General features: G+C 39.0%; 1 protein-coding gene across 1 annotated transcript in view; it reads right to left on the bottom strand.

Moving 5' to 3' along the window:
• Positions 1-24,864, bottom strand: part of RYR2 (ryanodine receptor 2) — a 784,036-nt gene that overhangs the window by 234,708 nt on the left and 524,464 nt on the right. The window contains exons 30-34 of the mRNA XM_055233438.2: positions 8,295-8,503; positions 7,307-7,659; positions 6,548-6,662; positions 4,756-4,916; positions 2,735-2,894 (exon numbers count right to left, since the gene is read on the bottom strand). Of these exons, the coding sequence (XP_055089413.1) occupies positions 2,735-2,894; positions 4,756-4,916; positions 6,548-6,662; positions 7,307-7,659; positions 8,295-8,503 (998 nt within the window). The remainder of the gene's footprint in view (positions 1-2,734; positions 2,895-4,755; positions 4,917-6,547; positions 6,663-7,306; positions 7,660-8,294; positions 8,504-24,864) is intronic.

The raw sequence follows: 24,864 nt of genomic DNA, 5'->3' as shown, positions 1-24,864 counted from the left end.
TATACATCTGTTGCACAGAATGTTCCGTAAATGTCTAGTATGTCCCTTTGGTCTAGAGTGCAGTTTAAATCTCCTGTTTCCTTGATGAATTTCTGTCTGGATTATCTGCTGTTGCTGAAAGTGGGGTGTTGAATTTCCCTACTATTGTTGTATTGAAGCCTATCTCTCCCTTTAGATAAAACATACTTCATATATTTGGATGCTCCAGTGTTGAATGCATATAAATTCACAATTGCTATATCCTCTTAATTGATCCTTTTTTTAATCAAATAATGACCTTCTTTGACTCTTTTTCACATTTTTTGAATTAAGTCTATTTTATCTAAGTGTGGCTACTTCTGCTCACTCTCAGTTTCCATTTGCATTGAAAATCTTTTTCCATCCCTTCACTTTCAGGCTATGTCTGTCCTTACAGGTGAAGTGAATCTCTAGTGGGCAGCATATAGTTGAGTCTTGCTTTTTATCCATGTAGCCACTCTAATATATTTTAATTGGGCAATTTAATCCATTTACATTCAAGGTTATTATTGATAGGTAAGGAATTATTCCTAACATTTTGTTCATTGTTTTCTAGATCCTTCATTTCTTTACTTCTCTCTTGCTTACCTTTGTGGTTTGGTACCTTTTTGTGGTGCTAAGCTTTGATACCTTTCCCTTTCTCATTAGTGTGACTGCTGCAATTTTTTCTTTGTGGTTACTATGAAACTAAGATAAACAATATTGTAGTTATAATAGACTATCTTAAGCTGATACCTTTGGTCGCATAAAAATACTCTGGACCGGCCAGGCGTGGTGGCTCATGCCTGTAATCCCAGCACTTTGGAAGGCCAAGGTGGGTGGATCATGAGGTCAGGAGATCGAGACCATCCTGGCCAACATCGTGAAATCCCATCTCCACTAAAAACACAAAAATTACCTGGGTGTGGTGGCGCATGCCTATAATCTCAGCTACTCAGGAGGCTGAGGCATGAGAGTTGCTTGAATCCAGAAGGCAGAGGTTGCAGTGAGCCAAGATCATGCCATTGAGCTCCAGCATGGCGACAGAGCAAGACTCTGTCTAAAAAAAAAAAAAAAAACAAAACTCTGGACTTTTACCCTCCCCTCACAATTTATATTTCTGATGCCTTGATTTACATCTCTCTATATTGTGTGTTCCTTAACAACTACTTGTAGCTGTCGTTACTTTTAACAATTTTGACTTTTAACCTTCATACTAGAGTACTAGAGGTTTGAAAGATTTGGCATAGCACCATTTCAGTACTGCAGTATTCTGAGTTTGATTTAAAATTTACTTCTACGAATGGGTTTTATACTTTTTCGTGTTTTCATGATAGCAATTACCATCCTTTTGCTTCCAGGTGTAGCACTGCCTTAGGCATTTCTTCTAAGGCAGGTCCAGAGGTGGTGAATTCATTCTGCTTTTGCTTATCTGTGGAGTACTCTATTTTTCCTTCATTTCCGAAGGATAGCTTTGCTAGACATAGTATTCTTGGCTGAAAGAACATAGTGTTCTTTCAGCACATTGAATATATCATCTCATTTCCCTAGCCTTCAAGGTTTCTGCTGAGAAACTTGCTGATAGTCAAATGGAAATCCAAGTACTGGATTTGACTTGGTGCTATTCTCTCACTGCTCTTAGAATTCTCTCTTTTTCTTTGATATTTGACAGTTTGATTATAATGCAGTTTTGAAAGGACCTTTATGGGTTGATTCTCTTGAGATCCTTTGAGCTTCCTGGATCTGGATGTCCATATCTTTCCAAAGACGTGGAAAGTTATTAGTCATTATTTTGTTAAACGTTTTCTGTGCCTTTCTCCATTGCTCAGTGGCATCCCATAAATTCTATAGGCTTTTTTCCTTCTTTCTTATTTTTATTTCTTTTACTCCCTCTGGATGGGTTATTTCAAAAGACCTGTCTTCAAGTTCATAAAGTCTTTTTTATTCTTGATCTAGTCTGTTGTTGAAATCCTCAGTTGTATATTTTATTTCATTTATTGAATTCTTGAGTTACAAGATTTCTGTTTAGTTCTTTCCTACTACATGTATTTGTTAAATTTCTCATTCAGATCACGAATTGGTTTCCTGATCTTTTTGAAGTATCTGCATTTTATTGTATCTTACTGAGTTCCCTTAAGATCATTATTTTGAGTTTCTTTTCAGGCATTTTGTAAATTTATTTTGGGGAGGGGGATCTGTCACTAGAGAATTATTGTGTTCCTTTGGAGGAGTCATGCTTCCTTCCATTCATGTTTCTTGTGTTCCTTTGATGTCTGTTCCTCTGGTAAAACAGTAGCCTCTTCCAACTTTATGAAGTAGCTTCTGTAGGAAAATATTTTTTCCCGTAGATGGTTTCTAGGGTACTGGTTGGGTAGGATACACTGGTTTTGGTTCTGGGCGGATGCAGTAGTGTAGTATCTGTGCAGATTCTTCAGCTGTAATTTATGTCAGCAGCATCTGCAAGTGCCTGAGTGGTCTGGCTACAGGCATTTGTGGTGGTGATTGTGCAGCTTTGTTGGGGTAAGGCCACCAAGGTGGTTCTCAGGTCACAGGAGTGCAGTGGCTGGGACAGCTATGGGGAGGGCTTGCTGGGGGCAGGTCTGCTTGGCTGGTTTTCAGACCAGGGGCACACGTACATGTGTCTATTTTACTTTTTGATCTTACAAACTGTGTTTGCCTTTAATGGGGGAAAAAAGTCTTCCTCCCTAGAAGCCTGATATCATCACTGACCACGTACCTGATAGTATGTGCTCAGTTCCTTGCCATTGGCAATGAACGTGAGCAGCCCGCTGGCAGCATCCACCACACAGCCAATCTCCAGTCCATTATTGTTGCGTCCTTGCCCGGGGCTCATGCTCTCACCCGCACATACCATATAGCAGTTGCTGCGTTTGATGCTGAATTTCAAAAGAACATTTTTATCTTTGTACAACCACAGATAAAAGAGAAAGCAGGTATATCTTGCAAACTAACTAAATTATGCTGCGCAAGCAACAAGCTCATGCTGTAATGGGAGAGGTGCACAATGGGCCCGATTCTGTGATTCTGAGCAAAACTCCATTGACTGCAGTGGACGTTCTGAATCAGGTCTTATACGTCTCTACATTTCACACCTAATGAAGACAGGTCAACAAGTTGGAACCAAGTAAGAACTGACCTGCACCTTCTCTCCAAAAACTCAAACCAAACTAGACCTTTTTCTGGGTTCAAAAAAGTTTAACTATTTAAAAATCATCCAAATTTGTAATTTTCATCTCATGGATTTTTTTTTTTTTTTAGTTTTTTTTTTCTTTTTTTTACACTTGTTTTGAAATGAGAAGCATTTGTTTCCAAACACTATCAAAGTCCTTAGCCAAATTCTACATAAGCCTTCAGTGATTTGATATATTTAAAATTTGGCTAAAATTTTGCCCCTTTCTGGACAATTCCCAGTGATCTGAGAGACAGACTTAATTAGAATCTGCAAAAAAAACACACAAAAAACAAAAAACAAACAAACAAACAAAAACCCAGTGATGTTAACCACAAATGCCACCTGATTTTCACCTTCCCTAAAGCTTTTACTAGAGATGGTAACAAAGTTCAGTAATCTGAGCCTTATTAGCATTCTCTTTCTCTGCCACTGTACAGTTAACATATTAACAAAACCAGCAAAAAAGCCTAAAGCCAGTCAAGTAGAAAGGAAAGAACAAAAAGGCTGAGATAAATCAGTTTTTGAGTAATCAAATGTAGGCTGCATTTCTTCACACTATGTACGTAAAATCCAATGACCCTTCCCTATCTTCCATTTCCTCCAACAAAATCATCTTTTCAGTTATCCCATCCCTATATTGACTTCTTTACTTATATTGTTGCCATCCCTGAAAATTAAGTGTGGCCCCCAAAGAATATTCTTGGAGACGTGGTTTTTTTTGTCCCAAACTTATGTAAAGAGCTCTTCATTAGAGATTTTTGCTGGGCCCCCATTGCAAATGCTAAGTCCATTATGCTTCATATGTTACAACCCAAGGGCAGGAAAGTGAGTTTCCCAAAAAAATGATGGTGCAAGTATAGAAGAAAAGCAACATTATAAAGGACTCTTTCTGAGACCTGTCACAGCAGATCAGAGAGGATGCATGGGCACAAAAGGTAGAAGCCAATGGTCAGATCTTCTCTTGTCTTATTCTGCAAGGAAGATGGCCTTCTTCACTTTTTTGAAGGTTTGGTTTGAGTTTGGTTTGTTTTACAAATGAAAAAAAGATGGCACAGAAAGTGTAACTGACTTACCCAAAGCCACACAGCGAGTCAATGGCAAAGCTGAGGAAAGAACCCACTTCTCCTCAGTCCGAGTTCAAATGCGTCCACCTGGTCTAAACTACCAGCCCACATTGTCTTCACAGTTTTCTCCCCACCACATAGCCAGTTCCCAAAATCTATAATCAAGTCATTGGTTAAAAGCCTCACATTCACCCATCTCTCATCCCTAAAACAAAGGCTAAGTATTGGTAACCCAAGCTGTAGTCATGTTCCCTGAAGGAATATATGATCATTACCCCAAAAGGTTGCACTGCTCTTACTGTACAAAGTTTGCACGTTTAATACATTTAGAGTCCTTACTGGTTTGTATGAGTAACAAAAACGACATTGATATTAATGGCTTGATTATATTGTTCCTATAAATAGAAATATCTTGGTCACAAAATACAAGGAAAAGGAATAGCTAGGTTCACCAATATTTTTTTCACATGTCATTCTTGCAAAAAATTGAGGAAAACCAACCTTTCATGCACTTTTCCTTTTTCATCTCCTAGAGTAACTGTTACTGTGCGAACTCTGTCCAAGTCAAAGCCTGTGTCATACTGATGGAAATCTGATGTAATCCAGCCCACCCAGACGTTAGCAGGTTCTTGTCCAGGAAAGATTCTCACTGAGTAATAGTACTGTGAAGAGAGCAAAACCAAATATTGGCAAAGTAAAACTAAACAAAACAAAACTTGGATCTGCAATCCTAACCGTGTCTAAGTCTGTGAATGACTTAAGAATTCACTTCTTGGCTTAAAACTGTTTGGGTGAATGAAAATATTGTAGGCACAAAGGACTAACACTACAAACTAAGAAACGTCTTTTACCAGAGATCCTCAATTAAATAAGAAATAACAGGAAAGAGAGAAAAGATGTGATCTAAGTGCTAAATGATTTAAGTCTTTTGATGCTGGTGAGCATATGTGCGTGTGTGCTACATGTGTGTAATATACACACATACATATATATATATACATATATACAGTATATGTATGTAATAAAGTCATGAATCCATTAAGCATAGGGAAGCTTCAAATTCTTCAAGCTTATACATGTATACAAATCTATGTTCACTTTTTGTTTTTTTTGATAGACTCTCACTCTGTCACCCAGGCTGAGGTGTAGTGGTGTGATCTCAGCTCACTGAAGCCTCTGCCTCCCGGGTTCAAGAGATTCTCCTGCCTTAGCCTCCCAAGTAGTGGGACTGCAGGTGTGCACAACCACACCCAGTTAATTTTTATATTTTTAGCAAAGATGGGGTTTCACCATGTTAGCCAGGCTGTTCTCAAACTCCTGACCTCAGGTGATCCACCTGCCTCGGCCTCCCAAAGTGCTGGGATTACAGGCATGAGTCACTGCACCTGGCCAGTGTTTGGGTTTTTATACTTGTCACCCATCTTTTTGCATATTCTTGGCCTTTCCTTTCTCTGACATATAACATTTTGGCACTTCAAGCTCACTTTTTCTTTTTTTTTTTTTTTTTGAGACGGAGTCTCACTCTGTCGCCCAGGCTGGAGTACAGTGACACCATGTCGGCTCACTGTAATCTCCGTCTCCTGGGTTCAAGCAATTCTCCTGCCTCAGCCTCCCTAGTAGCTGGGATTACAGGCGCCCACCACCACACTCCACTAATTTTTATATTTTTAATAGAGACAGGGTTTCACCATGTTGGCCAGACTGGTCTCGAACTCCTGACCTCAAGTGATCCATCCACTTCGGCCTCCCAAAGTACTGGGATTATAGGCTTGAGCCACTGCACCCGGCCTAAACTCATTTAGAAATAGTTCAGAGCATGTGAACATCAAACTCAAATATGGGAGCACTCTACAATGAACACAACTAAATATTTTTTCAATGTAGCATTTTAGCAGAAGTAGCTTTGAGAATTTAAAATGGAAGAGAGCAAAGCTTGATCTCTCACAAATTATGATAACCGATCTTCCTTTAGACAATTCAGTAAGATGAAGAAAATCATATGTAGTCGAAAAATTCAAGAGTAATTTGCAATTTTGTCAAGAAACAGGATGGCAAAATTAAGATTAGGCATGCCATTAAAAATATTTTTCCTAAAATAGCTCTTGAATTGCATAATATCCATCATAATACATAAACGTTTTTCAAACTTTCGGTCCCCAAAATATATCCAAAAATAGAAACAGACATTTTAAAAATAATGTTACTAAGTATGATGAATCAGTATGTGTTATTGGAGATGTAAAGCATAATTAGTGACAAATAGAAATAAACGACAAAAGCCGCAAGCTCATACCGTGGATGTTTGCATCAAGAAATCATAGTCATCCCGATCATCAGCCAGGACATCTTCGGTGAGTCTTGCCGAATGGCTTGTGCTGTAATCTGGCTTTGTTCTTCTAAGCAAAAATCTGAAATATTTTAGAGGACTAACAATAAGCGACATTAAAATGTTCTGTCTACTTCAAATATGAGCATATAATCAATTGAGTTGCCTTAAACCTAGGCGATTTTGCTCCCTGGGGGACATCTGGGAATATCTGGAGATACATGTTTTTGGTTCTCACAGTTTGGGGGATGGAGTGTTACTGGCATCTAGTGGGTGGAGGTCAGGATGCTGCTCAGCATCCTTTAACGTCCAAGGTGTGTCCTCAACAAAGAATTGTCTGGCCTAAAGTGTCAATAGTGCTGAGACTGAGAAACTCTGATTTAGTATAAGAAAGGATGTTAAAATAACTTGCCGCCTTCACCATAAAAAATACTATTTGGAGAAAATACTCTGCAAGTTTCAGGCAAGAATGTAAATACAGACATCTTAAAAAGTAACTCTTGAGATAGATTGCATCTACGCTAACAAATTAGATGACTAACAGGTTGCTTAATGTTTCCCTATAGCATCCTTTGCACAAAGAGGAGGAGAAGAAGAAGGGGTAGAAGGGGGAAGAGGAGGAGGGGGAGGAGGAGGAAAAAATTTACACTAGGAGACCCTTTACTCTGGACTGTAACCCTCCTCACATAACTACCAATTTCAAATCACAGCGTATAAATTAGTAACCTTTGTTTCAGACGAGAGGGCTTTTCCTGGGCGTAATCTTTGTGGTTATTAAACTCTGGTTTAGTAGCTTCTTTGTCTTTGTCAACACGATCGGGCACTAGATGGCCATGAGCTGTCTTCATCAGAACCTCAAAGTCAGAATCAGCATCATAATCTTCCAAATCATTCTTGGGCCCAAAAAGACCAGCCCCAGAGAGCCCTCCAGCCACTGTCTTGGAGAAGACCTCCGCGCACTCGATCGGCATGCTCAGGCGATAAAACATGATATCAGTGTTGCTGTTCTGAGAACCAAAAGACTTCTGAGTGACCTTTAAACATGGGGAACTGTCTATGGTGCCGTCTATTCTGGTCACCTAGCAAATGAAGAAGCGATAGTTCACATTCCAATCACCATTGTCAATTTCCTGATTCTAAAGATGACTAAGTCATGTCACGTTTTCAGAATCCCAAATGCGGTCCACACATGGCATCATTTTGTAAGAGATGATTAAACAGATTACTGTGCTATGGATATAGTCATAGAGTTCTGCTTCTGTTTCTAAAGATGGTTTCGGAAATTTATCTTATAATTCTATATATTCAGATTCAGCCTGACATTGCCCATACATAAAAAGGAAAGTATTTTTCATCATTCTAACAAGCTACTTGTAACATATCTAATATGAGAACGGATGTGGTTCCCTTTGTCTTGATCTTTCTTCTAGCTAAAGAGCTTGATGCGTACAAACCCCAGACACAGTCTGAGCTATAGACTTCTTCACACATAGCTCAAGGTAAAAAAAAGAATTGAAAGCAAAAATTTAAAAGTTTCCCATCCACTGATAGCTGGTATAAAGTACCATCTTTGCTTAGATTCCACTACTATATAACACATCAAGGTCATCATTTTAAGTAAGTCACAATAATTGTCTAAGCAGAAGTTCCTGCGTATAAAGATATTCTTTTCCTGCTTTTTAGAAATGGCCTGATTTTTAAAGAAAAAGCAAACCTCTATATGTTCATGGTTTGACGGAACTTGGAGAAACTGAGGAAGCCTCTTGCTCAGCCACATGGTAATATCCCTGTTTGTATTAACGGCAAATGGTTCATAGCCCTCTTGTAAGCCACAGATGGTGAAATATTTCAAGGTGCTGACATCCTTTCCAAAGTTCATCCTACCCACTTGAGCCACTCCAAGGCTACACACAGGTATGAATCCTGGGAAGAAAAAAAAATCAAAAGTTTTAGTACCATTAGTATATGATCCTGTCAGTATGGAATTATCCAACATATTGTTCCAGGACTGAACTTTGTGAGAGCTGTCACCCTAGGGTGAAAAAAGTAGGGTAATAAAGGGAACAATGACATTAAATGTTACCCATAAGGGTGAGAAAACAAGGATTTGATCTTGACATTATAATTTACTAGCTGTGGGCCTTAGATAAATCCCTTCTGTCATCTCAGACTTAACTCTGTAAGACGAAGTAAATGCTATGCAGCCCCTGGTCCTCCGGGGATTCTAGAGATATGCACCCTGCAGTCTCCTTGCTCAGGAGTGCATGTACTGTCTCATATAGGGAAAGTGAGAAGGAACTAAGTGCCAAGGGATGTGGTTCATTTGCCTTGCTCCTCCTTCTGGCTAAAGAGCTTGATACGCACTAACACCAGACACAGTCTGAGCTATAGATTTCCTCATACATAGCTCAAGAAAAAAAAGAATTGGATGCAAAAATTTAAAAGTTTTCCATCTACTGATAGTTGCTTTTGATCGTTGAAGAAAATTTTGGATTTTTTTCTGGAATAAACTGGATCTAAGCATGGGGGAAAAATACATGTTTAATGTATGAAGCATGTATTTATGCATGAATGAGGTATATTTATAATGCACAAATTATATATATATAATCATATTTATATGCAATAGCAATGAACAATAGAGCAAAATCCAATAAAATATTTCATAAGCTCTTCCCATGTGTGTCAGAGTTAGCAAATCTTTCCTCTTTTGAACAAAAAGGGGAACTATACTAACTTTGTTAATTGTTTTTTTGAGCTCTTTGGAATTGACTGGCAAGACAATGAATGAGATGGTATTTTTTGGAAAGGAGATGAGATTTTTGTTTTCACAAGGGGTATGAGATGATATTCTTCAGGGATGGGTGTTTATGTACTTTTTTTTTTTTTTTTTTGAGATGGAGTCTTGTTCTGTCACCCAGGCTGGAGTACAATGCTGTGATCTTGGCTCACTGCAAACTCTGCCTCCCATGTTCAAGTGATTCCCCAGCCACAGCCTCCCAAGTAGCTGAGACTACAGGTGCACGCCCTGCGTCCAGCTAATTTTTGTATTTTTAGTAGAGATGGGGTTTCACCATGTTGGCCAGGCTGGTCTCAAACTCCTGACCTCAGGTGATCTGCCTGCCTTGGCCTCCTGAAGGGCCGGGATTACAGGTGTGAGCCACTGTGCCCAGCCTTCATTTCTTCCTATAATGTTTTACATGAATGTTCGAGTAGGCAGCACACTAAAAACGTCAGTATTGGAATGCAGACTACAAATTAGATCCTCTAATTTGTAGAGCATAAAAGCAATGGATCCTAATAAGCCAACAATTTTGACAAGAATTGTAGTTAGCTCTGTCATTATGATTTACACACTTTTCTCTTACTGAAATTAGTGGCAGTGAAAGCAATATATAACCCCCAAAATAGCATAAGATGATAAAAATTACATCCAATAATTCATAATGATTTCACCCAGTTTGTATGCATCAACATATAGTCAAATGAATAGCTGTATAACAGTGCCATCAACCAGGAAAAAAGAACATATCCAGCTGTGTTCAAGGAAGGGTAAATGATGAGTTTCTAGTTAAAACTAAAAAAAATTGCAGCTGTATCTGCAGCTGTGACAGCTCTTAAAGCTATAGTCAAGAAAAGTTGTTTTAAACAAGTGTCCCCAAAGAAATCAAATAAAAAGCATGGTGTAAATACAATAGATCTCAGAGAGCTTGAACTGCATTAGCAGAAATTAGTAAATCTAGCACCCATTTAACATAAAGTAGGAGATACCAAGATAGAAACATCTCCTCAAATCGTAAACATCTATTTCTTTTCTGATCACTTTATCCACAGAAGGAGTTCCTAGCCTACATGGAAAGTTATTGGATAGCTGTAAATATCTGTATAGTTGACCTTTGGATATTTGTTTCACTAATACCTAAACTTTTCTGCATATTTGAAATACTTTCCTTTAAAATATTCAGTGTCTAGTAATATGCACAAATATTTATGTCCTAAACTGTTTCCCATAGCTACGTTTACAATTCTAGAATACTGTTTTGATAATAAATATACTTTTTTTCGTGAGATGAACATCATTCAGCCTTTGAAATTTTGGTTTTCAAAGGCCCACTAATGAATAGGAAAATACTACAAGTAATTATTATTTAAAGAAAGAAGGATAACATATGGTTTATTTTTAGATAGGAAAACACCAGTAGGGTTTTTATTTAAAAGCTTCAGAATAGTGGAATTTTTGGTAATTTTGTTCTCTATGGCTCCCAATTTAACAAATTTTCTTCAATGTATATATTTTATTATGAAAACAAGCTTTCATTTTTAAAATTTTATTTAATAAAATGGGACAAACCCATATCTTTCCCATAAAGAAATTTGTAAGAGTGATGTGGACATAAAATGGCCCAAACAACATACTGTTTGAGTCCTGACACTCCATGTTGGTAGGTGGTGAATTCAGTAAAGTGCAAATCCTCCTAATCAACTTAAACTAGTACAAGACTTATGTAGAACAATTTGGTAATATGTGTTAAGAAGCTTTCAACCATTCATTTACTTATTCGATAATTACTCACTAGGCAACTACCATGTGTCTGAAAGTAGAGGTAAAAGATGACTAACACAGATCCAGGGCAAAAACGTGCTCATGGTCTAATGACATAGAAAGAAAAGTAAAGAAGTTATACTGGCCAGGCGCGGTGACACCTGTAATCCCAGCACTTTGGGAGGCTGAGGCAGGTGGATCACTTGAGGCCAGAAGTTCAAGACCAGCCTGGCCAACATGGTGAAACCCTTCTCTACTAAAAATGTAAAAATTAGCCGGGCGTAGTGGTGGGCGCTTGTAGTCCCAGTTACTTGGGAGGCTGAGGCAGGAGAATCGCTTGAACCTGGGAGGTGGAGGTTGCAGTGAGCCTAGATTGCGCCACCACACACCAGCCTGGGCAACAGAGCAAGACTCTGTCTCAAAAAAAAGAAAAAAAATGTTGTTATACTGAAATAGCATACCATCTATCTAAGCAGTCAAGGTTCTAGGAGCAAACGAAGCATGGAGAGATGGGAGTCAGGAAGGTTTTGTAGCAGAGTTAACATCTAAGAAGGTGGCAGACAGATATTACTATGAAGTGTTTAAAAACACAGAGTTCTAAGTCCAAGAAACCAGGATTCATGTCTTAGCCCAGCCACTTCTTAGCTATTTGACCTTTGGCAAGTTACTTAAATTCTCTAAGCTTTAATCCTATCTTCAGTAACACCTGCCCCTTAGGGTTATAGTTTTAAAGTTAGATCTTATATGTATACTGCTTAGCATGGATGCTCAGTGAACTAAATTTTAAATGGAAAAAAGGTAAAAAGAGAAATTAATCTATTCCTGAGAATGATTGACTATGATACATACATAGGATTAAATATGTGCAGCCATTAAAAGTCATCTTTAAGGCTTAACAAAATAAACTGTAGAGAGAGATATAATTAATATGGCAAAATAAAAATAATTGACAATCTCAGGTAAAGAATATATAGGTGTTACCAAAGCATTTTTTTTTTTGCAGTTTTCTGCAGGGCAGATACTTCTCAAAATAAAAAGTTGATTTTAAAAAAAACAAAAATGTATGTTTGAAATGTTTCTATGCCTTTGGACAAAATTTGTAATATTAAGTTAAAAAGGGGGTGATGGAAAATTATTTTTACAATATCATCTCAGTTCTTTAAGTAGGAGAGATGCATTAAAAGTGAATTTTTTCTCTGTATAGTGGGAATGTTTGTAATTTTTAATCACTTTCATTATATTCCTGTGTATTTTCTAAATATTCAAAAGCAATATATTACTTTTAAAATAAATAATTAAATACATGCCATTTTCTCATTAGTTTACAACAATTATACCAGTAGATGGTATTTCTATTTATTGCTTTACTATTTTGGTCCCCTTTAAAGGAATGTATTTATGCAAGTACATCCACAAGTAGAAACTAGCATATTTTTATTTCTCATTTTAAGTGAAGCAGAACTTAACAGGAAAAATCAAATCATATTCTTACTTCTGAAATTGTGGTTTTAATAATCTATTATAACAAAACAACCAATATTTCTAGAAACTACATTTACTTTTAAAAATTAGCCTATACACAGCAGAAACAACTACCTGGTAATGGGATCAAGGAAGACACAGTGGAGAAAAACTACACGTACTGTTCAGCAGCCAGCCACACAGAGAAAGGGCCAGGCCTCCGTCACCTCCCTTTGTTCAGTACATGGCAAAGTATCCTGCATAATGAAGAGGCCGCCAATAAATGAAATTCCCAGCACACATGGCTCCATGTTAGTAGTTAATGTTTCCTGATGTTTCATCTTGGTGAACCCTTACAACCATCCAATGAGATAGGAATCGTTATTACCATTTTCCACATGAGGAAACCAAAATCTTAGTTTAAATCACTTGCCCTCAGAGCTACTAAGTGGCCAGAAAATAAATCCAAGTCTGGTGGATCCCAAGGCCCATGCTTCAACCTAGGGCTCAGCAAACTCTATAAATGACTACAGAGAAGACATTTTAGGTTTCATGGATCATACGGCCTCTGTTGCAACTACTCAACTCTGAGCTATAGTGCAAAAGCAGCCATAGACAGTATGTAAACAAACAAGCGTGGTGGTGTTTCAATAAAAGTTTACTTAAAAAAGCAGGGCCAAGGCAGTGGTTCATGCCTGTATCTGTATCTGAGAGGTTGAGGCAGGAGGCTCGCTTGAGCCCAGGAATTTGAGACCAGCCTGGGCAACATGGTGAGACCCTGATTCTACAAAAACAAAACAAAACAAAACAAACAAACAAACAAAATTAACAAATTAGGTTGACTCTGGGCACACTGCTTAGGAGTTAGCTTTGTTCTTCAACGAGCTATTTTAAAAAATTAAAAATTAGCTGGGCATGGTGGCATGTGCCTGTGGTCCCAACTACTTGGGAAGCTGAGATGGGAGGATCACCTGAGCCCAGGAGTTGAAGACTGCAATGAACTATGATCACTCCACACTACTCCAGACTAGGTGACAGAGCGAGGCGAGACCCTGTCTCAAAAAAATAAACAAAACAAAACAAAACAAAAACAAAAGCAAAAACAAAAGGTGGTGAGCTGGATTTGGGCCTTAGTTTGCCAATCCCTTTTCTAAGTTACTGTTCTACATTGTCTTCATAGAGTATCAGGTGTCTCCATTCAGCAAATATTTAATAAACACCTACCATGTGCCAGGAACTGTTCTACACACTGGGAATACAGCTGTGAACAAAATCAAAAATAACCCCTGACTTTCTGGAGTACAACTTCGAATACAAAAGACAGATAACAGGTAAATAAAAAACTAGTTACCATTGTATACCACTGTATACATCACACAGTGTCAGAAAATGATAAATGCTATTAAGATGGAATGTTTGGCATAAATTGAACAAAACAGGTTGATAAATGACATCACTCTTAATCATCACTCCATAGCAAAACATAACTGGGGTTCAATTCTTTATTAGCATGAAGTAGGCAGAACACATACAAGTATTTCAACACAATAAAACAGATTTCCACAAAATCATGCCTCTCCCCCAGCACATGTAAAATATGGGTCCCACCTTCCTGCCCTTTGTGTTCTTGATCTTCTATCCAGTTACCTTAATTGACACCCTGCACATAACAGAGCCTGATGATATATAAGGGAAATTTTCATTCTAGCAGTGGATCTTAAATTAGTGCATATGAGCCCAATCAGTTACTTGGGCCTGAGCCAGACCCACCCTAACTATTTGCAAATCTGTTAGAAGAGTAGCTACAACTTATGGCTAAGCTGCTTCCTCCAACAAAAGACAGATGGCTTCAGCAAATTTTAACTTTCTGTGCTGATGAGCCTCCCTGCTCCAGAGCAGAGGGGAGGGTGATGAGCACGCAAATCCAGCCAAGGAGCTGGCAGTCCCAAAGATGTAGGGGCAAAATACAGCCTTGAAATCTCTGTTTGGGGCTACAATGAAAGGACGATAAAGCAGATCACAAGCATACCAGCTTTTCCTAAGAATAGATTATTTCAAATTTTAACATTTCTGAAATACAGTTAGGAATCCATGTATTAAATATATAACCCAACCCAAATGGCCAAAAAGCAGATAAAAATGACCAATATTATATGAAGATGTAAATTCACATTTTTTGATCAAAAGAAAAGGTAACAGCAAGCTGCTTGTGGCCTACTATGTGCCATATAATACATAAGCACTTTTGCCTATATTATTTAATATTAATCCCATTTTTTCAGATGAGGAAACAACTAAGATGTTAAATCATTTGTCTAAGTTTCTATAGGTAGTTAAATGGATGCTAGAATTTGAATCAAGAAGGCTGAGAAGGACAATCTACAAAATGGGAGAAAGTATTTGCAAACTATGTTTCTGACAGAGGTCCTAATATCCAGAATCTATAAGGAACTGAAATAACCCAACAAGTAAAAAACAAATCACCTCCATCTAAAAAATGGGCAAAAAAACATGAACAGATACTTTTCAAAAGAAGACATACAAGCAGCCAACAAATATGAAAAAATGTTCCCATCGCTAATCATCAGAGAAATGCAAATCGAAACCACAAAGAGATACCATCTCACACAGTCAGAATGGCTATTATTAAAAAGTCAAAAAAGAACAGATGCTGACGAGGCTGTGGAGAAAAGAGAATGCTTATATACTGTTGGTGGGAATGTAAATAAGTTGAACCACTGTGGAAAGCAGTTTGGAGATTTCTCAAAGAACTTAAAACAGAACTACCATTCAACCCAGCAATCCCATTACTGGGTATATACATATATCCAAAAGAAAATAGATCATTCTACCAAAAACAGAAACACTCACTCATAGGTTTCATCCCAGCACAATTCAGAACAGCAAAAACATGGAATCAACCTCAGTGCCCATCAACAATGAACTGGATAAAGAAAATGTGGTACATATACATCATGAAATACTATGCAGCTATAAAAAATGAAGTCATGTCCTCTGCAGCTACATGGATGCAGCCAGAGGCCATATCATAGCACCCAGGAACAGAAAGCCAAACACTGTGTATTCTCACTTACAAGTGAGAGCTAAACGCTGGGTACTCCTGGACATAAAGATGGATGGCAAAAATAGAAACAGGGGACTACTGTGGTGGGGGGACAAGGGTTGCAAAATTATTGGGTGCTATATTCAGTATTTGGGTGAAAGGATCAATTGTACTACAAACCTCAGCATAACACCATATACCCAGGCAACAAACCTGAACATATATCTTCTGAATCTAAAATAAAAGTTGATTTTTTTTTTTCAAGAATGCTAGCCAGACACCGTGGCTCACTCCTGCAATCCCAGCATTTTGGGAGGCCGAGGTGGGCAGATCATCTGAGGTTAGGAGTTTGAGATCAACCTGGCCAGTGTGGTGAAACTCTGTCTCTACTAAAAATACAAAAAAAAAAAAAAAAAAAATTAGCTGGGTGTGGTGGTGGGTGCCTGTAATCCCAGCTACTCAGGAAGCTGAAGCAGGAGAATCGCTTGAACCCAGGAGGTGAAGGTTGCAGTGAGCTGAGATCATGCCACTGCACTCCAGCCTGGGCAGCAAGAGCAAGACTCTGTCTCAAAAAATAAAATAAAAATAAAAATAAAATAAAACAAAAATAAAAAATAAAGAACTCTGAGAGGGAAGGTAAAACACAAACAGAAAAACACTTGCCTTCGATTTCTGGAATTTTAGAATTGAACTAGACAAGAAGAGATCATCTCTAATTTGTGCTTTTATTTTAAGGAAATGAAAACAGGCTATTTGCTCAAGGCCACACAAGAATCATTTCAGAATTGGGTTGTACTTGGATTCCTCTGCTACAGAAGTCGGCCTCACAGTCCTGATTTCTTCCTTCCTCTGACAAGTGTTAATTTTTAATTAAGGAGATTCCCAATAATAAGTTACTCTCCCAGGTCTGTATCATGATAGGAGGTTGCACAAAGGATGCTGGTGACAGGAACTTCAGCTGTTATGGTAAAGCCAGGCGGGTGGGTTTGGGGATGGTACAGACCTACTAACCTTAATTCACACCATGTTGAAAGCCAGTCTCCTGGATAAGCCACCCATTTCCATCAAATAATCTAACTGCTGCAATATTTCAACTGAAGGTACAAAGCATACTGTAGGAACAAACTGGCAGTTCTATATCCTGGCTTCTTTTTTTTTTCCAAAACAGCAGCATGATAAAATCAATAATGGAAAGTTTTCCCTGCCTCTCTTTTTCATTTTCTTTTCTGTCTACAGCTATACAGCTATTTTAATTACAAAAATATTCTGGTTTTCTTCCAAGGAAAGGAATTCCACAAGTTCTGAGAGGACCAGGAATTCAATTGTACTCACACTCCTTTCAGGTGGCAAATACAGACTCAAAAGCATTGTTTCTGGATTTGATTTTAACCATCACAGACCTCTGAGATGATCTTTACTTGCAGAAGAGCTGAGAAGCTTGAAATGGGTGACACAAGATATGTATCCACAGCAGACATTGTAGAATGTGGTAATCTCCAAACATAAATAACCGTTCTTTTACCATTAACTATACATCAAGATTGTAAGTGACTCTCTCACTTATTTTTAATTAAGGATATGGTTAGCTCTTCAAACTACTGATAACGCTCTTCCCATAAGAATAAATTGAGAATAGTACTAGCTTAGTAGAGGATACAAGAGTAGAAGGGGTGGTGTACTGGTCAGCTAAGGCTGCCATAAGAAATGATCACAGACTGAGTGACTTAAACCACAGAAATGTGTGATCTCACAGTCTGGAGGCTGGAAGGCCAAGATCAAGGTGTCAGCAGGCTTGGTTTCTCCTGAGGTCCCTCTCCATGGTGTGTAGATGGCAGCCTTCTGGCTGTATCCTCACATGGCCTTTTCTCTGAGCACAGTCAACCCTGGTGTCTTTTCCTCTTCTTATGAGGACACCAGCCATACTGGATTAAGGCCCCACACTATTACCTCATTAACCTGAATTACCTCTTTAAAGGCCCCATCTCTAAATACAGCCACACTGAGGGTTAAAGCTATGCAACTCAGTCCATAACAGGTAGAATGGAGACATGGTTTGTATTCAGAACACTGTATCTGCCAGCAGACACATGTCCTCCAAAGCCATGTGTGTGGAGCCCCAGGGAACCCGGAAATAACCCCTCATTGGAAGAATCTGAATTCTACTTTATGTGGAAATTCATTTCATTACCCCTTAAGGCATTTCTTCATTTTTTTTTTTTTTTTTAAAGCATTGTTGGGGCCTGGTGCAGTGGCTCACGCCTGTAATCCCAGCACCTTCGGAGGCCGAGGCGGGCAGATCATCTGAGGTCAAGAGTTCGAGACCAGCCTGGCCAACATGGTAAAACCTCATCTCTACTGAAAAAACAGAAACTTAGCCTGGTGTGGTGGTATGTGCCTGTAATCCCAGCTACTCAGGAGGCTGAAGCAGGAGAATCCCTTGAACCTGGGAGGTGGAGGTTCCAGTGAGCTGCAATCACGCCATTGCACTCAAGCCTGGGCAACAAGAGCGAAACTCCGTCTCAAAAAAAAAAAAAAAAATTGTTATGATTTCACGTGGCTCTGGAGGAGCCAAGCAGAAGCAGAGTGAGACATGCAGTCATCCTCACAGTCCTAAGAATTAGCCCATAGCACCTAAGTTCTTTCAGCAGATGAGCACAAGCTTCACATCAGAGAAGACACTGTGCATGGTTTTCCCTATGCTGTCAATATGCTGGGTAAATCGGATATCATCCGCGTTTCTTCACTGACGTTCCTTTGTCTTTATTGTTTTTTTCCAACTCTATTGTTGCTGGTTTTCTTTTGCTTTTCTTACACTGAAGTTTGACTTATGTACATATTGGGTATGACATATTCTGTAAGGGAATCTGGAGTTTATACTATGTGTTAGTTAAGAACAAGCTTTGGTAGAACAGGCTAACAACCAAACTGAACAACGAGTGAAGAAGGGAATACATTTAGGTGAGAATATGACATGTTAATTAATTACTGACTTCATTTTAGGGAGATTTAGTATAATTTTAATACAAATTAGGTTTAATATAGGAGCTCAATAATGCACTTTTTTCCTAATAAATTAATAATAGTTTTTTGATCCATGGAAATTTGCCCTAAGAGTGTGCTTTAAGAAGTAAATTTTCCCCCAGTGCAGCGGCTCATATCTGTAATCCCAACACTTTGGGAGGCCAAGGCAGGTGGATCACCCGAGGTCAGGAGTTCGAGACCAGCCTGACCAAAATGGTGAAACCCTGTCTGTACTAAAAATACAAAATTAGCTGGGCATGTTGGCACATGCCTGTAATCCCAGCTACTCTGGAGACTGAGGCAGGAGAATTGCTTGAACTCAGGAGGCGGGGGTTGCAGTGAGTCAAGATCACGCCACTGCACTTCAGCCTGGGCAACAAGAACGAAACTCTGACTCAAAAAAAAAAAAAAAAAAAAAAAAAAAAGAAGAAGAAGAAGTAAATTATCCTCACATGGCAAGGAAGAGAGCACAAGGCAAAGAAAAAGTGCAATTTATTATTATCTGGTATTTGGGACTCAAGTTCTGATTTTTTTAATTGGTAAGCTGGGCTAGATCATAAATGAACCAGAAGATTTGCTTCTGTTTCTCCAGAGACTTAGAATAAAAGGCACTGGTTGGCCTTCTTAGTTGTGTTTTTTTTTTTTTTTCCCTCTAAGCTGATATCTCAGCCCTTAAGATGTTACTATTCTAATGGTACAAAAGAACAGGGAGAGATAAACCCAACCCAAGAAGTCATCAAGAAAAAGCCCATTTCTCCATGTGGCCAGGAGCATCTTAAGCCATTCACTGCAGGACTCTTCCATTCCCAGAGGTCACAGACTTATCCCAAAGATGCGGGCAGGAAGAGACGCTGAGGGAGAGTACGTGCCCTCACTCCCACCACCTTATCAAAACTGCAGAATGGGTGAGAGACTTTAACAAGTCTCCAAAATTACCTCCAAAAGAGGCATTGCAAAATAAGTCTCCAAAAAAATAATACCTCCAAAAGGGGCATTGCATCAATTCTGGTTTAGAAATCTTTTGAAAGAAATTATCTTGTGTTGGCTTATGTTAGAAGATGGGAGGGAGACTTCCCTTTGGAAATAGGCTTCCAGAGAAGGCGGCAATGGGAGGCACTGAAGGACTATGTAGGATATGAGGCAATCGAACACTAGGGAGTTGGAGAAGACAAAGAAATACAGAGAGGCCATTCATTCGAAGCCGTTCATTTTGCTTGGGGAGTTCCCCTACACACACAAGGCACCCTGCTCATAAAAGAGAGGATACTACTGTGACCTGTACCTCAGCCATTTTTTTTTCTGTGCTAAAATGAAAACATTGTCTCATTTCATCCACTTGTGCTTGAGATCACACCCCCTTTCACCTTATCAGGAACTTCAGTAATTATCTCCTCTCAGACTCATACCTTTATCATCAATTTCTCCTCTTCTTACTAGATCAGTCCCAAAAGCTCTAAAGAGACGATCCTGTTTCTTCTTTAGGAATTTCAGAACAGGTGTGGTGGCTCACACCCGTAATCCCAGCACTTTGGGAGGCCACAGCGGGCAGATCACCTTAGGTCAGGAGCTCAAGACCAGCCACCAGCCTGGCTAACATGGTGAAACTCTGTCTCTATTAAAAATACAAAAATTAGCCAGGCATGGCGACATGTGCCTGTAATCCAAGTTACTTGGGAGGTTGAGAGAGGAGAATCACTTGAACCCGGGAGGTGGAGGTTGCAGTGAGCTGAGATCATGCCACTGTACTCCAGCCTGGGCGACAGAGTAAGACTCCGTCTCAAAAAAAGAGAAGAATTTCAAAATGCACAGAAGTGGACCGTGGATTACTGATAACCTTTTGTTCGTGATACACTCTCATCATCACCTGTTTTTATTTATTTAGTTGGTTCTTTTAAAAATACTATAAGTATCTACCAACCTATTGCTCAACAAGGCTGAGTTCCTTCTGGAGGCTCTGCAGTGAACCCACTTCCTGACTTTCTTGTCATTTCTAGAGGTCTCTGGCTTTCCCTGACTCTCAGATCGATCTCTCTCTCTCTCTCTCTCTCTCACACACACACACACACACACACACACACACACACACACTCGTACTTCCTTCTTAAAAGGATCCTTGTGATGACACTGGCTTCCCAGAAAATCCAGGTTAATCTCCTCATTTCAAGATCACTATCTTAATCACATCAACAAAATCTCTTTTGCTATGTAAGGTAACATATTCATAGATTTGCAAGAGTTAGGCCATCAGTCAGCATCTTTGGAGGACATTATTTGGCCCACCATAGTTATCTTTTGGGACTTCTTTCCTTTAAATATCCATGTTGTCATTTGTTACTGTAGTTTCCAGTTTATTCATCCATCCTGTGTGCTTTTGGTTGTATCCTGGCTTTGGCAATTGTGAATAGTGCTCCTACAACCATTCTTGTACATATCTCCTGCTGTTGAGACACATTAGTGTAGCTAAAAAACTGGAGTAGAATTTCTGGGTCATGGGTATGTGAATATTCCATTTTCAGAGATCCTGTCAAACTGTTTTCCAAAATGGAGAGACCAATTTGCGCTCCTAAGAGCAATGTAAAAGAGGTCCTATGGGTGCACTGCTCTCCAATGCTGAGTATTGTCAGGTCTTTACAAACGTTTGCCAACAGAATGGATGTAAAATAGCATTTAATTATGAATTTGCATTTCCCTGATCAATAATAATGAACATCTCTTCAAACATTTATTGTCCCTCTAAGTTGCTGCTTCTATGAAATACCTGTTCATATCTTTTATCATTTTGCTTGATTTCAGAAATTATATTTTCTTAGCACTAACATTTTTTAGTTGTACACATTGTGAATAGCTTCTCCCCATTAATACCTGACTGTTTTTCTGCTTCCTTTAAGGCTTTTTTTAAATGAATGTTCTTAAATTTGTCTATATACTCCACCAGTGGTTTCAAAGTTTTGCTGTTGACATTTAAGACCATTTGGAGTTCATTATCATATATGGTGTGAGGAAGTGACCATCTCATATTTTCCATACAGATCCCCATTTGTCACAGGCCTCTCTTCCCCAACATACTGACACACTACCCCATCACATTCTATGGCATCTGTTTCTATATTGGTTCTATGTTTCTGGCATCTCTATGCCATTTGTCAATTTGTCTATCCCTACAACAATACCACTCTATTTTAATGACTATAGCTTCACAATAAATCCTGCAATCTGGTAGGACATGCATCCCCTCACTGCTTTTAGACAGAAGATATTTTAGACTTTTACACTTCCATGTACATTTTAGAATCATCATATCAACTTCCATAAAAACACTTGTTGGTATTTTTATTTGAAAAGTCTGATTGACAGATTGAAGCTATAGATCACTTTTGGAAGAATTAATATCTTCAGGCTTTTGTCTTCTCCATGAACATAACACACCTCTCATTTATTTGGTAATAAGTCTCTTAATAAAGTCAGCCATCTCTCAATAAGTTTTAATAATTTTCTCAGTAAAGGTATTATATACCTTCTGTTAGAGAGATACTTAGCTACTGCTGGTCTCCGATGCTACTGTAAATGGTATCTTTAATTTACTTTTCTTAACTGCTGCTAGAATAGAAATTCTACCTTGTGAAACACTCCAGCTGTTCCTGGTAATGTGTGTAGATTCTTTAGGGTTTTCTCTGTAAATACTTACATTGTCTTCGAATAATGATAAATGTGTCCATTTTACTCCAATTCTTATCATCTCCAATTTCTTTTTCTTGTCATATTACAACTTTGAAAAACAATTTAGAAAAATCTTTTAGCACAGGAATAAGTTGTGGTTGCTAAAGTACTGAAAGGTTTTATAAGTGCTCTGTAATTAAATTTCTCATATAACTAGCCGGTCTCTGTGTCTGCGTCATGCTTGATATGGCATGTTTGCCATCTTCACAATTCCTTCTTATTGTTACAGAGACAGTTAGCTCAGACAAATACACATTGGCTAGTAAAGTAATGAAAATAATTATGTGGTAAGATGGATGGAAATGTATATAGGTACGCTGGGGGTGGGTGAAAAGAAGAGAGATCTCAGGCCTCTATTACACCTGTTATTGTCCCCCAACTAATGCGATGAGGATCACCTCCACTAGGCTCTTGAGGAATTTGTATATAAAGGGATGCTCCATATAAAAATCATGGCTTTAATATAAAAAGCCTTGGTCCCAAAACATGATGTGGAATAATCTCTGGTTTTGGTAAAATGCAGTAGACCATAGACGTGTCAGGAGAGCTCCTCCTAGGTTCTCGGTATGGAGGAGTATCATAGCTTGATTAGCTACTATACCTCTGTGGGTAAAAGCTGCAATGTCGGCTAAGTTATTAGGCAGCATGGCTTATAATAAAAATGGCTCCTGATTAGGTAACCACCTATGAACTCACTAAAAACACTCCTGTTGGAAGAGGAATCCTTGGGACTGCCCTGCCGGCAAGTCATGATTCCTGTTCTGTCTCTAAACAGACTGGTGTCATGGGTGGTCTTTGATAGTCTTACGAGTCTGAAGGTTCGGTTAAGCCTAAGAAAGCCCCTTGATTAATATATCGGTTTTCTATTGCTATGGAACAAACTACCACAAACTTAGCCATTTAAAGCAATACTCATTTCTTATCTCATAGTTCTGTAGGTCAGAGGTCCAGCATGGTAGGGCTGGGTTCTCTGCTCAGGGTTTCACGAGGATAAAATCAAGATAGTAACATGGGCTACATTCTCATCTGAGGGTTGGAGCCATTTTCCAAGCTCCCTGGTTATTGATGGAATTTGGTTCCTTGGGCTGTAGAACTGAGCTTTCTCAGTTTTTGTTTGTTTGTTTGCCAGCTATGAACTTGGGGCTGTTCTAAGTTCTCAGAAACAGCCTGCAGGTTACCACCATGTTGCTCTCTCCATACCACAGCAGTTTGCTTCTTCAAGTCCAGCAGGAAAATTTATCTCATATTTTGTATCTCTCTGACTTCAGGAAAGGCCCAATCCCTAAGGGCTCATCTGGTTGGGTCAGGTTAATCTACTCGATTAACTCAAAGTAAACTGATTTAGTGACCTAATCATGAGTGATATACCATCATATTCACAAGTTCTGCTGACACTCAAGAGGAGAGGGTTATATAAGATGGTGTGTACACCACGGAGAAAGATTCCTAGAAGCAATCTTAGGATTCTGTCCTAAGAGTGAACACTGCAACCTCTTTCCCTGGGCTTCCCTGATCCTGATTTTGAATGGTTATCAGTCCAATGGTGAGAAGAGACAACAATTCACGGAAACACTTAAGCTCATCAAAAACTGCTTCCACACATGCCCCGCACTCACTATTCCTTTGTTGACATTACAGTCAGAGGGGTCTTTTAAAAGTGATGATTGAAGGAATCCTTTTGCCTTCCCCAAAGATACTCTGAAGAGATTTTTAAAAAGCCAAAGAGAAGGGAGAATCCTAACAGAGGATCTGCCACATAGACAATGCAGCTTTTAAACCCTGAAATTCTAGTGGAATTTCACTCTAGCTCAACAATGCTCTTGATCTTGACCATGTAAGTGTGGTTTTGAGGAGGAGTTGAGGGAATGAGATTCTTGCTCCTTCTACTGGAGACCAGTGTTTCTGTCATTTGGATTTCCTTATCCAGTTAACAGATGAGTTTCCTGAGGGATGCTGCAGTCCCTATTTGAGGAAGAGGTGTGAAGCCCCTTAGAAAAGCCCTAACAGTACTTTTTTTTTTTTTTTTTTTTGACGGAGTCTCACTCTGTTGCTAGGCTGGAGTGTGGCAGCGCGATCTCAGCTCACTGCAACCTCTGTCTCCCAGGTTCAAGCCATTCTGCCTCAGCCTCCCAAGTAGCTGGGACTAGAAGTACCTGCCACCACGCTGGGTTAATTTTTTGTATTTTTAGTAGAGACAGGGTTTCACCGTGTTAGCCAGGATGGTCTTGATCTCCTGATCTTGTGATCCGCCATCTAGTTCTGGAAGAGGATAGCATTGTTCCTAGCAGCACCTTTATGGAACAACCCTACCCTCTTCCAGAACTAGGATGGCCATCGCTCCACCTGGATTTAACTGGATGGCCATATCAGTCTTTCAAAGATGTTTGTGATTTTCTTTTTGGTAGTATGTAGAAACAACTTATACTGGTCAGCAAATCATTTCAGTTGTATAAACTATGCAATAGATAGACAGGTCAA

Source organism: Symphalangus syndactylus, chromosome 19 (genome assembly GCF_028878055.3).
Source record: "Symphalangus syndactylus isolate Jambi chromosome 19, NHGRI_mSymSyn1-v2.1_pri, whole genome shotgun sequence".
NCBI classification, from domain to species: Eukaryota; Metazoa; Chordata; class Mammalia; order Primates; family Hylobatidae; genus Symphalangus; species Symphalangus syndactylus.
The sequence above is the reverse complement of the archived record's forward strand: the minus strand, read 5'-3'. Positions and strand labels throughout refer to the sequence as shown.